The sequence below is a fragment of the Camelus bactrianus genome, chromosome 2 (genome assembly GCF_048773025.1).
Source record: "Camelus bactrianus isolate YW-2024 breed Bactrian camel chromosome 2, ASM4877302v1, whole genome shotgun sequence".
Lineage (NCBI taxonomy): Eukaryota > Metazoa > Chordata > Mammalia > Artiodactyla > Camelidae > Camelus > Camelus bactrianus.
Window position 1 is genome coordinate 84969173 of NC_133540.1, and position 14548 is coordinate 84983720.

General features: G+C 32.5%; 1 protein-coding gene across 9 annotated transcripts in view; it reads right to left on the bottom strand.

Moving 5' to 3' along the window:
* Window positions 1–247: 247 nt before the first annotated feature.
* The window catches only part of ANKRD17 (ankyrin repeat domain 17), a 155295-nt gene continuing 140994 nt past the window's right edge, over window positions 248–14548 (bottom strand). For all 9 annotated transcript variants that reach the window (XM_074344870.1, XM_074344847.1, XM_074344843.1 and 6 more), the window contains 5 exons: window positions 14334–14531; window positions 3662–3910; window positions 3022–3200; window positions 2458–2622; window positions 248–1743 (listed from right to left, as the gene is read on the bottom strand). In XM_074344870.1, the coding sequence (XP_074200971.1) occupies window positions 1684–1743; window positions 2458–2622; window positions 3022–3200; window positions 3662–3910; window positions 14334–14531 (851 nt within the window). In that variant the 3' untranslated portion in view covers window positions 248–1683. The remainder of the gene's footprint in view (window positions 1744–2457; window positions 2623–3021; window positions 3201–3661; window positions 3911–14333; window positions 14532–14548) is intronic.

Below are 14548 nucleotides of genomic sequence, written 5' to 3' on the forward strand. Positions count from 1 at the left end.
TTATGTACTTTAAGACCACTTCCTAAATTAAAAGCTATAAATGTGTTGTTTACAAACTTCTAGATATGTTCGAGAAATCTTCTTTTTACTCTTTACTTAGGTTACCAGAGTAAAGAAAGCATTTCATTTATTTTACAGCTAAGGAACCATATTTAATATTGTCATCTGATCTATCTGAATTTTAGTTGATGTCTGTTTCAACAGTGTGGAATTTATGTCTAATTTAAAAAAAAGACAGGTTGATATATACATTACTTAACTTTTATGCTTACTTTCTTTTACATTTCAGCCATATAATTTATTTTCCACAGGAGACAGGGTAGGACACATATTCTTCTTGGATACATTACTGTTTATTGTTTCAAGTGAACTGAATATATAAATCCCACTGAGTAATTTAGTGTGGCCCTATGTCTTATATAAACAAGTTAAATGGAGACTTCACTTTGTAATCTGTGTATTCATGTCTACCATAAATTGTCTTAATGACAAATACAAAATTTTATTACTTGCCCCAAGTTAGCTGTTGATCCTTTTCACTGATAACATACAAGTGTAGAGGTTGAGAAGCCTTTAAAATTGGAAAAAAAAACAAAACAAAACTTCCCATTAAATTACTGAAAATTGGAATTTTTATGTTGACTCCTGATGACTCAAAAGCCAAAGTTAAGAATCAATGTTATCCAATAGTACACTGAGTTGTTTAATAAACAGTATATTAAGAGTTTGTATATGCTGACTGGGAACAATAGTGGCTTTTTAAATTCTCAGAAAGACTGAATTGTTTTTATGGTCAGAAGAAACCACAGGTGATGATGAAGGTTTTCCATCTCTCTGTAGCAGCCATTAGAGTAAAAATCTTTACAGCATTATTTCACGATTAGCAAGAAAATTTTACTGGTATTAGTGGTAAGGGTGAGGAAAGAAAAAAGAGTGAAGAGAGAAGTGTGTATTAGTTTTAAAGGTGTGACAAGGTAATAAAAGAGACATGAAAAAGTGATAAATTTCTTATTCTATATGTGCCTTGCTGCAGACAAACTCAAAAGAGAGCAACATGGTATTTTAAAAGCCAACGTCGGGAAACATTCACTAATAATGCCCATTGCTTTACTGTATACTTAAATTACACAAGCAGAAAAGTTATACTTATTAATAGTTTAATGTATGAAGGAAACATCCAGATTTCTGAATATGAAGGTACATATCTCACATTAATTTAAGTCTACATAAAGTAGAGCCTCTATACTGACATATTGAAATTTACTTTCTGCTTAGCCTTTTCTGTTATGTAAACAATTGTACATTTATTTGCCATTCTAAAACTTCAGGATCAAGTTTACATAATTTTGCTAAATTTCCGTGTTTGCTCAGAAGCAGTTTACAGTACTAAAACCAACCAGCCAAAGAACAGCTTCAACAGAAAGTTATGTCCAAAGGGGAAGAGGGAAAGAAAAAAAGAAAAATGATAAGAAAAATGCTAACTAAGGTAAAACAGATGATGGTGGGGAATGGGCAGTCACAAATGTTCACAGAAAATAGGTCAGTTAGTAAGTTCTTCTGCAAAAAGCCTACACACTTCAGTCAAGCACATCAGTAGAATGATTTGGGAGCATAAATTTTTTTCGGCCACTTGTGATTTCCTCTGAATGAAAAGGAATCTGCAGGCTAACAAGCTGATCCTCATCAGCCAAGCTGGTTCATATGCACACTGTTCATGTGAGGTGCCCAGGGTCCAGTCCACACCTATGAATATAGAGCATGCATTTTATTAATACATATTTAACATATATTTGATTAAAACAAAACTCTTAAACACTAAGGAAGTCTCCTAATATTTATGAACTAAAACAGCTAAGTCTCAGTCAATTTGCAGCATACTGGGAGATAATGAAGAAAAACAGCAAGAAACCACTTTTATCTGTTGTTTTCTTGCCTCTCCTTTTATCCCTCAAACAGGATCTGATTTATCAGTATTTTTTAAGGACCATTATCTGAGTACATACAGGTTGCTGATTGTGGGAGGAAAATGAATCAGAGATACTAAACATATACCACAATAAGCTAAAATATACAACCATTTCTGTGCATTTTCACAGTTATATACTGTTTTGGCACTTAAAATACTTTTAATAAATAACCTCTAGATGGCCCTTTTCACACTAGTAAATTTTGATACATAAAATTACATTACAATACTCTGCAACTTAAAATCTTTTACTTACCATCTGCTACCCAATGGAATATGTTATATAACATCTTTCATAATTTTAGCCCCAAACCACTACCTTTGGTACCATTTTTCACATCCCTCTGCTATATTTCAGCTATATTAAATTTTCCAGTTTCCTCAACTGCCCATATTTGCCATTCTCTCTCACTACCATGATTTATCTGTGTCCTATTTGTACTGGCATCCCATAAACACTAAGTAAATGTTCACTGAATGATCAGCCTTACCGTTTGAGGGCCATTATTCTCTGTGGAGCTTGAAACCATCTTTATCAGGGAGTTCCAAGAGGGGTCCGCAGCATGAGGGCCATTAAATATGGGTCCTCCAGCACCATCAGGAATAGGTGCTACTGGAGGAATCATTGCATTCCCATACACAGAAAAAGGCATACCCTTAAAAAAGGAGAAAACAAAGATTATGCATGTTCAAGTTACTGGTTACTTTTCCCAGTATGATCACCAGCCTCAAAATTGATATTTGAAACTTCACCTCATTCTGTTATCTGTGATATAAAAATTATTTTCCATTATATGATTTCTTCTAGCATTAGATAGAAGATACTATAAGCCTACTATATAAAAAATATTTTGTTAAAAAACATTTCTCTAAACCACTGGGACAAAATCAAGATTTATAAATATTTATATTTTAGCCAGCCTTTGACCTATCATTCCAACCCAAAGCTCCAGCATCATTTCACAAATGCTTATGGGAAAGTGGGAAGTTAAATAAGGCTAATAGTAAGGAAAACATCTAGAAATAATACAAATGCTTATTTAAATCACCATTACCCCAACTTTAGGAAAGTCCATGTATCCTGCAGGAACATGCTGATGGAATGTACCAGAAGGAGTTACAATTCCTGTGCTCTCTCGCTCCATTGCTTGATGCTGTGAAAACACTCCTGGATCAGACATTGGCCTGTGAATCATAGGATTTCCCATCCCAGGGTTACACCAGTCTACTTTGTCTGAGGGAAAACAAAGAGGCAGAAAAAAATAATTGGTGATATTTAAAATCAGAAAACAGCAAAAAACCCCAAACAAACATATACACATATATTTCTAATATTTTCCACACTGAATTGTGAATTCCTTCAGAATGACCCACTCTTACATATTTACTGCAGTATTTCCATGTTTGTAGATAGTGATATTATAGCCTAATAAAGTAACTTAAACACTTTGTGTTAGAAAACAAAAAAAAAAAGCTAAGATAAGATGAAAGCTAAAGAGCCCTAAAGGAAATATTAACATCTCCTTAACATAATAAAATAAAGTAAAATGTTCCAAAACTTAAATAAATTGATTAGTCAAAACAAAGTGATATGAATACAGGTTTTTTAAAACAATGCCTATGATAGTTACATACTGCTTAAAATATTTTAAATGCATAAACTTAATTTCCAGTAAGCAGAATAGCATATCATACCTTGATTGCCACCAATTCCTTCAAAGGACCAGATGCCACTATGCCCTACTGATGTGGACAAATTACTCCCAATAACAGATGGAGCTGAAGTTCCAGTTTGCCTGATACGAGCAGAACGTTCTGTCCCAATAGGGACTGGAACTTTTCTGTCCTGAGAGACGTTGTTGGGCTTTTCTGACCCTAAAGGTACTGATGAGGGGGCAGGAGAAGGTGCACGAACTCCAGAAGATACTGACTGTGTGGGAGAATCTAGAGAAGATATTTTGAAATAAAATAAATATCATCTGTAGGGCTTGAAATTTTGAAAAACAAAATCTTAAATTCTGAAGACACTTAAACACGCATTCTATGATGAAAAATGAAATATGAAAATAATGCTTAAATAATAAATTACGTATATTAAAATTTGGTTAAAGTTCTATGACATCACAGTTATTTTTTAATTTAGCTCACAATTTTCCCATTTAGTTTCATGATAGCATAATGTGAAGATGTGAATGCTACAACTACACACTAATTAATATTTAAATAAATTTACTCCTTGACAGTGAACAAAATATAACACCAGAGCAATGAGAAGACAAAGGTTAAGTTAAAAAAACAAACAATAACAACAACAACAAAATGGAGGTTGGAAAAAATCACTGCTTGTATTGGCAATTCTCAAGCTGTTTTCCTTGGGAACATTTGTCCCTTGGTATGTTACAATTAAAAAAAACAAAGACATTCAGGTACCTAACAAACTCAGAAAATCTAGCTTAAAAAAAAAAGTTTCTTTAAATCAGGACTTTACAAAACTTTAATATGCTGATAAAACACCAATAGAAGACTATACTTCATATCCCAACTGTTTTATTTTATCTTGTGGATATTCCACAAAACACACTTTTAGAAATGGCAATTTAAGCTTTACTTATCAAAACAAGGCTAGTTCTTAATACAGGCAATTTGGAGTACTCATTAGTGATTTAATCTCTTTATACATTATAGAGAAGAAGAAAAACAAAAACAACCAACCATAACTATTTCTTGTGAAAACCTTAAATATCAAGCACATTTAAATTTAAATAGTTTAAATTCTGGAGGAGTTTGAATCTTAAAAGTCAGAACAGTTACCTTCATAGCTAAAATTTATTCATAACTGTCTGACTGTATGCCCTAGTGACGATCATTTAATGATATTTTTTCATTTAACTATCTTTACTATTATTTTTAATTTTTTTTTTTTTTGCAGGGGGAGGTAATCAGGTTTACTTACTTATTTTTTGATGGAGGTACTGGGGACTGAACCCAGCACCTTGTGCTTGCTAGGCATGCATTACCACACAGCTATACCCTCCCTCCTTAACTATCTTTACATTTAAGTTTTCTATATGTATGTGTATGTGGGTAAATATGTGTGTGTGTGTCTGTTTCTATCCAAAGGGACTCAAGTAGCTAATAAATTTACAAAATCAATCTATCTATCTGTACACATATAAGAATAGTACTTCCATTTCCTCAGATACGTTTCAAGGAATTTGGAAGAAAAAGAAAAATTCAGTAATATTAATGACCTGAATATGTTTCAAAAAATACTTCTCAGATATATTTTAAAATCATAGAATTGGAAAGTACTGTGGAGATCAATTCCATCTTACTAGTGTTTGTAGAGGTCTATTTTGGTTAAATTGATAGTACCACCACTCAATGAGAGGTAGTGACTATTAACTTAAAAGGAATGAATCCTAAAGTACCCTATAAATTATAATTTATTATATGGATTTTGACTTTATTGGGGAATAAAAACATGAAATATACAGACTTGTTATCTGTAAAAGTAAACCAAGAAAACTATTACCCTCTAATGGAAAATTAAAATGTATCTCCTGTGGTCATGGATACATTAGCATTACTTTACAGCATTTACTTTTAACAAATCATAAGAAAATGGAGAAGCCACATAGATGTATTTAAAGCAACTAGAAGTATTTTAAAATTCACCTTAAAATTACACTGGTATAAGAGGGAATTCTAGGATGATGGAAGTAGCAGTAGCAAAGGTTTTGATTCTTCCCAAATCCTCCCATAAAAACAGTCATTAAGTTAGCAAAGCCTAAAATCCATGGATAACATTTATAACAAAACTAACAGAAAACATATCCAGGTGAATCCAAAAATACAAGTTGAATAGAGACAAATCACCAACAGCTATAAGACTCATGTAGTATCAGCATCTATGTGGAAGGAAGCAATTCTCCAGAACTGAAAACAGGAGAATCACAAAATAGTCACAGGCTTTCAGAGGAAATCAGGGCAGGCCAATCTGAGAACAGCAGGTGAAAGTGGGAGAGCTCTGCCTATGCGCGGGTGATTGCAGGGGATTCACAGTAAGGTCTGAGGAAGCTGGAGCAACAAGGGCCCTATGACTTCTTACAGGTACCTGCTGAAGCCCCTTGCCAGGATAAAGCCCTACACTGATCAGAAACTTCTGGGAACAGACTCCAAACTGAACAGGAAAGAGACAACAAAAGCAAAGCAAAGCGAAGATCCAGTCAAGAGTAGTGCAGAGGTGGGTGGGTAGGCTGGATAGATGAGTAAGGACAACAAAGCAAGGAGATTTAACAAAGTAGAAGACCATATTTTTGCACATTTCCCAATAAGAGGAAATTCTAGAGTCCTTAAAGTAGGAAAAATGTCTTAATCAATTTATTCCTTCTAAAAGTTCAGGAAGACTCAGTTCATTTAAAAATGTAAAACAGAACAGAACTGCAGTTGAATTGTATACAAAGAACTAAAAGAGATATGAACCCACAAAATCTGGTAGATAACAGAAGCATCCCAGAAAGAAAGCTATATTCTAATATTCTAAAGGCACATCAGAAAAAGACTATAATCTAAAATCCCAAAGTGAGCTGAAAGAAATAAAAGAAAGATTTGAAAGGACAGCATAATTCAGAATTAGTAAAACTGGAAACAAGACAACAAAACTCAGGAAAGTATTAGAAATGAAATAATATTCCAGAAAAGACTAAATTGAACTGCAGGGAACACAAAAAGTTGTAAACACAAAGGATAAACAAAGTTCTGTTTTTTGTTTTTTAAACTACATACTGAAAGGGCACAATTATATACCTGAGAGAAGCCAATCCAGAAAACTAACATGAAGACACAATCAGTCAAAGGTGGCAGGCAAGAAGGAAGCAAGGATGGAAGGCTGCTTAAGCAGGAAGGACTGATGGAAGGAAGGACAAATGAATCCTACCTTCCCTCAGAGTCATCCTTGGGAGCTCTCCCTAACCTCTGTGTTAGAGCTAGTTTCTCTTTCCTATCCTGTAGCCTTCAAAAAACAAAACCAAAGCAAAATAACAGGAACCCTCCATATTTTGTTCAAATGTAGAAAATAAGTAGGCTTGCCTGCTGACTCATCTCATTTAAGGGATTTCACAGATTCTGCCACCTCACTAGCCATAGTTTTTGTTTGTTTTTAATCAGATGACTGTTTTCTGCTTTTTCCCTGATGGCTTTACTGGACTACTGCCAAGCATCTGACTGAAGAATGATCTACTTCAGGCAAGCCAACTATCTGTGACTGACATGACTGTACTTGAACATATGAACTGAGCCAATCATATTTCTCATACAGGAAGGTGCAATTGGTAAACAGAGAAAAACTTGTTTAATCAACTATGAATTTAATCTTTGAGGACCATATACAAGATGAGATTATGAAGAAGCCTAGGTGTAAAGAGAGTAAATAGAGGAGACTCACAAGAAAACAAATCATGAGTGAGAGACCATAAGTCCTCTAACTAAAGTGATGGAAAATAGGAGTCACAAATTCTGGATAGTTCTGAAGATGGCCCTATATAGCCTTAAACACCATTTTCCTGGAGATTCGTTGGGTAGGTCTATATTCCTTGCAATGAAAAGAGCCTGATTATTCTACTTTCTTTTCTCACCTCTAATCATAATAATTTCTTTAATTGGAAAAAAAAAACAAGCAAAATCTAATCCAGAGTCATATTATTTTAAAATATGCCAACTTATATTATTAGAGAAAAAATAGGTTTTAGAAGTGTTGTGAGATCCTATATAATCTAAGGAATCTGTCTTTAGAAAAAGAATACAAAATTAGGTATAGGACCTTGGCAGAGGCCCTTACAAATGAGGTATCCTGAATCTTAAGCTTCAGTAAATCCACTTCAGTTTTGAAATGACAACAGGGTCCTGAATTCAAATTGAAAGAGCAGTGTGACTTACAAATGGAAAAAGTGCTCCTGCAGGAAAATCACACTGTACTTTCTTCATGCTTCAGTTCAGTGTTGATTAAACCACAGTAGATAATGAGATAAATGTGGCTGGTCATGACTAACACAAAAAAATTTTTTAAGGTAAAAAAAAATAGAAAATACCAGCATGTTATATATACTGTGAGGATAAATATTGTTTTGTAAATATATTTCAATTACACACACATGTTCATGTATACTGGGTCACAATGTAAAATTAGTTTTTTCCTTTCAAAATTGTAATGCTTTTTTACTGCTTTTTGACCCGACAAAAGCTTTATAAGACTGAATGTCAAAATGGCTCACTGACTAAAGTTGCCAAGGACTGAAGCTCATAGACCAGAGACAGTGATCAGTAAACAATGCACCGACTGGCTGAGTGTTGATAGGTTAGACCTTAGCAGTTTGAGTGGCATAAAGGCTCAAGTGATCTCTGCCCAACCTGTATGCAGAAAGTACTTGGGCATCACCAATCTGTTGTTCTGGGGCCTCAGGAAAGGTTCTTTGCTTCCCTTTCTTTCTTTTTTTCTTTTTTAAGGAAGGGGCCCATGTCCCCGACATCCCAACTTAGTTTGCCAGAGTCCTAATATCATGTCCTGACATCCTAAAGAGGAGGAGGGAAGAGAGAAGTGGAATGTATGGAAAAATGTGATAAAACCTATTCAAGTACTAAAACCAGATAAATATATTGTGAAATATAAGTTCACGCTTCTGTGATTAGTCCTACAACAGCATCCAGAATTGCAACTTTTAAGAAAATACCTAACACTGAAAACAAAATTTTAAAAGACTACCGTAAAGAAAGAAAAATATGAAATTACATTCATGTGAACACATTACCTAAAGAAGAGTTGGAAGTCAGACAAAACAAACTAAATGGTCACTAAAAAGTATTAAGACTTACATTAGGTAAGGATAATACAAACTAGTTAGAAATTCAGTATTAAAGGTAAAAATGAGTCTTGCCTGAATCAATCTAATAGTTGCAAAATAACTCAAATTATAATTCCTTCTACTTTTATGAGTTGTCATTATACTGTAAAGAAGAACATTCTCTCTCTTGCACTTCAAATTTTTAAATTTTATTTATAATTATTATATTCTCATGGATATTTGTTTTATCCAATGTGGTGACATTATTCACTTTGATGGTCAAAATACCCTGAATTTGGCCAGTGAGAGCCCCTTCAAGCTGCCTCCTGTGTCCTTACTGACATGTCCCCATCATCTGAGCACTTAATTACATAATTACTTTCCGACACTATAAGACTTTTGCAGGCTCCCCTTATACTTTCTCTGCACCAGTTCTCAAATCAGCTATTTCCCCAAGGAGCCCTAGTTTCTTTTAGTGGACTAAAATATTTAACAGATAGTGCACAATGCTACTGAAAACTCACTGCTTCTAAGCCCTTTCAGTAGATAGCACTAGGGGAAAAAATGGCAATTTTATATGATTCAACCCAATACATATGTCATTTAAAAATCAAGAGTTAATACTGATCTTCTAATTCCAATCCAGTCAATAGGATTCTTCCTTGGTTTACTCTACTCTACATTTCTCTCTACATTTCTTACAGTGAGAACCCTGGATCATTTCATCATCAATATACTTATTTATTCATTTGCTCAATCCCACAATATAATCTATATAATTGTAGAATTGCTTATCCATAATATTATAAAAAACAAATGTCCTAAACAGAAATGGAGATTTGTCTGAAGTCTGTTTGTCTTTAGACTGAAGGGCATACAGAGTACTGTGTTCAAGAGTTTTTTGAATTGTTTATTTTTCTTTTGGTAGGTTTACATTAATAATTTAAAACGTAGACAGGTTTACCTATTTCTACTTATATTCAATTTTAATGTTTTTTTCTTCATCAAAGTTGATTTTGTTTTAAATTTATAAACATTAACATGGTTACAAAAGTAAAACTATTATTTATACTGAGATAAGTGCTACTTCTTCCCCCATTCCCTTACACTCTTTATACTCTGCCTGAAAATCTTACGAGGAATAATAACAGTCAAAGTAACTCCCCAAAGATTACTTACAAATTACAAAGGGAAATATGACAATTTGACAGTGTAGAACCAAGTGATCAAAGCATCAATAATAGCACAAACTGACATTTTATACCTTCTAATGTAATATACTGAGAAGGATGCAACATTGACTAATACTAATATTCCTGTCAAAAACACATAAACTTAATCATGAAGAAATGTCTGAAAAGCAAACTGAGGCATTTTATCAAACAACTGACCTGTAATCTTAACAAAATCTTTCTTTGAAAGGCTGAGGAAATAGTTCCAGATTGAAACTAAAAAGCTACGGGAATTAAATGCAGTCTGTGATACTGATTTGAATCTTGAATGAGAGGAAATAATAAACATATTTATTGGAACAACTGGTGAAATGTGAATACGGACTATACATTAGATAATAATGTAGTAATGCAATTGTGCTCTATACTGGAATTTGACACAACATTGTAAAATGATTATAAATCAATAAAAAGTGTTAAAAAATAATGTAGTAATGTAAAATTTGCTGTATTTGATGACTGCATTGTAGTTGTGTAAGAGAATGTTCTTATTCTTCCAAAATATTATAATTTGGGAGTATTTAGGGGAAATCAGCTGGGTATCTGTAACTAACTCTGGTTCAGGATAAAAAACCCTATACACAGACTATACTACACACACACTCACTCACTCACACACAGGGATAGTGGTGGGGAAAGGGAGGAATGTGGCAACATATTAACTGGTGAATCCAAAAAATATACAAGAGTTCTTTGTGCTATTCTTGAAAGACTTTAGAGAGATAGCCAACACAACATGTTTACCTTAAGTAGTTCATGGTTCAGAAGGGAAAAAAAAAATCTATAAAAAGTGTTTTAGGACAACCGGGGATACATGACTAGAGACTGCATTATCAGAGGATATTACTGAATTCATGTTAATATATTAGATATTTAATGATGGTATTGTAGATGTGTAAGAAAATGGTGTTACGTTTAAGCGATGCAAAATAAAGTTTTTAGATCTGAACTGTCATTTCTGAACCTTACTTTCAAACAGTTCAACAACAAAAAGCAAACAGAAATAAAAGAAAATGGAGTAAAACGTTTAAAAAATGGTAATTTTAAGTGAAAGGAATATGGATACTTAATGAACTATTCTTTCAACTTTTCTGTAAGTTTGAAATTTTTGGAAACTGTCTAAAACAAGGTTGTTGGAATGTACCAAAGAAAGCAATGTTAATGGCCTCAATTGCATTCTGTATTAATTAGCAATGTATTAAAAAACCTAACCTGTATTGGCTGCATTGTTAGAAAAACCACAATGCTTTTTCAACAAAAAAATCTAATGAAAATAAAACAAAACCAAAACCAAAGAAATCCCCCAAACCCATGCACCAAACCCCATGGGCATATGCAACCTATGATACTTCGTGAATTTCATTCAAGAATTTCAAATTATGTATTTCCTAAAGTAATAAAAATTCGTATCAATAAATATGTTTTTATTATTTAAAAATATTCTCTGCTTCTCAGAATCCATTCTATTTTAGAGATTACCAAAAACTTTCAGGGAACATATTTCAATAGCAATCATGTTAAAATTTTAACACTTTTTCTCCCAATTCCTATTTTTTTATGAACATGAAAACCAAAAACTATCCTTATTTTTATATGTAAATAGGTGAATATGAATCACCTATATACAGGCATTTTAAGGAAGATGTTTATTCCTGTGATGGTTTAGTTTCAGCACAACATACTCAGAAGACACTGATACAGATCTGTTATATATTTACAGATAAAAATTAATTTTAAGAGGAGTCTAAGAAAAAAACTAAGCAGGTAAAATCATTCAAAATTTATAATGTGTTTCAGACTTTTTAATCACTGGCTATTTATAAGATGTTTACTTCTCTATTCCCAGTTCTTTAGTACATTTCTAAAACTATTAGAAAACAGGACTAATACTTACTGTCATTATCATCATCCTCATTATCATCAAAAAGAAAAAAAACCACCAGTGATAACAGATAACATATATTGTTCTATTTCACTTTTTTTTTTTTTTTTAATATTTATGGCCTGGTCTTTTTATTCAGGTGTTTTTTTGTTTGCTTTTAATGGAGGTACTGGGGATTGAACCCAGGACCTCATGCATGCTAACTAAGCAAGCACTCTACCACTGAGCTATACCCACCATGCCCCATTTACTCCTCAGACTAATCCAGTGTGGTAAATATTAACAGATAGAAAAAACTGAGGTTCACTGAAATGACTTGTCTAAGATCACCTGTTTATATTAGGATTTTGCTGACAAAGGCAGTTTTGGGGATAAATTAACTTGAAAAGTGCCTAAATTCAATAAATTAACTGTTGTTATTTAATATATGGTTATAAGTTATATTACAAAAAGGGTTCACTGGTAATTCTCAATGTTTTACTTTTCTTTTAGTTTTTTTCCTTAATTGAAACTTGACCTAAAATCTCTTCAAATCATAGCCCTAAAGGGAGAGAACCCTAGATTAGGATAAAGTACCAATTTTTAATGCAGAGTGAATTACCTTCCACTCAATATATACCTGTCAATCTTCCTTATAAACCAAATAAATAAAACAAATATCCATATTCCCCTAGTATATAGAAATTTGTGTTGTACTGAAATACAGCTTTAAATAACTGAGGCTATAGTTCTTATAATAAGCCATAGTTAAGACTAAGATGTCATAATCAGTTACTCCTTAGAGTTATATTTAAGTATTCTATTTAATGGCTTATGTTTAGATAAACCAGGCTAAGTGCCAATGTAATACTGTATTCATTTTATTTCAATTAACCATGATTCCTAAGAAATTTTTTATTTTAAAATTTGAAAGAAATTTTTATTGTTTAAAAAATTTTTTTAATTTAAGTATAGTTGATTTACAATATTTTTTAATATTTTTTATCTCAATGAAAAAAAGAGAGGGAATAAATCTACAACATATAAAATTAGAAAATTATTAAATTTCCACTTAAAGTTCCTTGAGAAAGGGCCTTTTTTCTTATTCAAACTCTGCATCTCCACCAGAGCACTTCAATAAAAATTAATTCAACAGATACATAAATCAGTCACTACTCTTTTATCCACTTTCTATCTTTCAGAAATATACTATTTTCTCTTGGGCCCTTTCATCTTCTTATATTTGTGTGATTATCATACTCTTATTGCTTTGCTCAAAGTTTAATGAAACATCTAGAAGGAAAGGAGATAAACATGAATGCTTGGTTTGCCATCTTGAATTGTAAGTCCGTACAGTGTTATGTCACTAAGAAATTTTCCTAAGCTTTTTCAAATATAGGTAAAGTATTCTGAATGAGAACTGCTATAAACTTTTTTTCTTCTTATATTGGTACATTATTTTCATACTTCTTATATTATTTCTGGTATGTTTTTATCATAGTCATTTTGAATTCTCTCTTAAGCCATTTCTTTTCATTTAGGGACATCTGTACAAGGATAATTAACATTCTATTACTGTCCTCGTTATTTGACAAACACAAGAAGAACTATACAGCATGTTAATTCACTATAGACCACACCTTACTTCATGCTTTCACTGGCAATGCACTTTGATTTATATCTCTCAAATACTTTTTTTTCATTCTTTCATTCAGTTTACCAGGCTCCATTAAGTGGGATCTAACATTGTTAATTAGAAGAAATTTGGTAGTTAAAAACATGGATTCTTATTCTTATGAAAATTTCCTCAAGGAGAAAGAAATTTGATGTCTTTATCCCCACTAAATAAATAAATAACCACAAATACAAAAACCCAATAGTCTTATTATAGAATTCTTTTAGTATGAGTTGAATCCCTTACTGATAACTTAATTTGAAATTCCCTACTGATCTTCCTTAGTTTAAAAATCTAATCACTGCTTCAAAGCCTGACTACAGTTAAAAATACAGATCTGATAATGCAAAATCAGTTATACTATTTATATGATGTATGAAATTTAAAGGTAGACAAAAGGTACATGATATTTATACTACTTTTAAGGCTAGAATCTTTCTTCTTGGTAGTTATACTCTCAAAACTAAAACTAACTGTAAATCAATAGGTGGCACAACAAAATTTTTTATTTTCAGAAAAGGATCCCTCTTAGAAATAAACTTCAATATAATGTTCTAGGTTTTATAGAACTGAGGCTGATTCCAGTAATTTAAAAACCTAAAAATTCTATTTAAATTTCTCCTGATTTCAGATTGTCATTAATACAAATTACATTTTTATAGTATTTAAATTATGATAAGATTTAAACTTAAAAACTCCAAGCTTTGAAAAACTTAAAACCTTCAACTCTTCCTCTGGAATTACAGTGTCTATTACTCACCATTTGATGCTGATGAACATGGAGTCAACAAACTAAGTGGGGAAAAATGTTGTCTGTTAAAGTTAGCAGCTGTGGGTGCTCCTCCAAGGGGTGCCCCAGGTCCATACATTTGACCTCCTGAAAGGTTTGAGGCAAAATTTCCCAAATGTGTAGAAGAAGGTGTTACAGAACCATATGGCGAGTCCATATTGACAATACCTATAATATAGAAGATA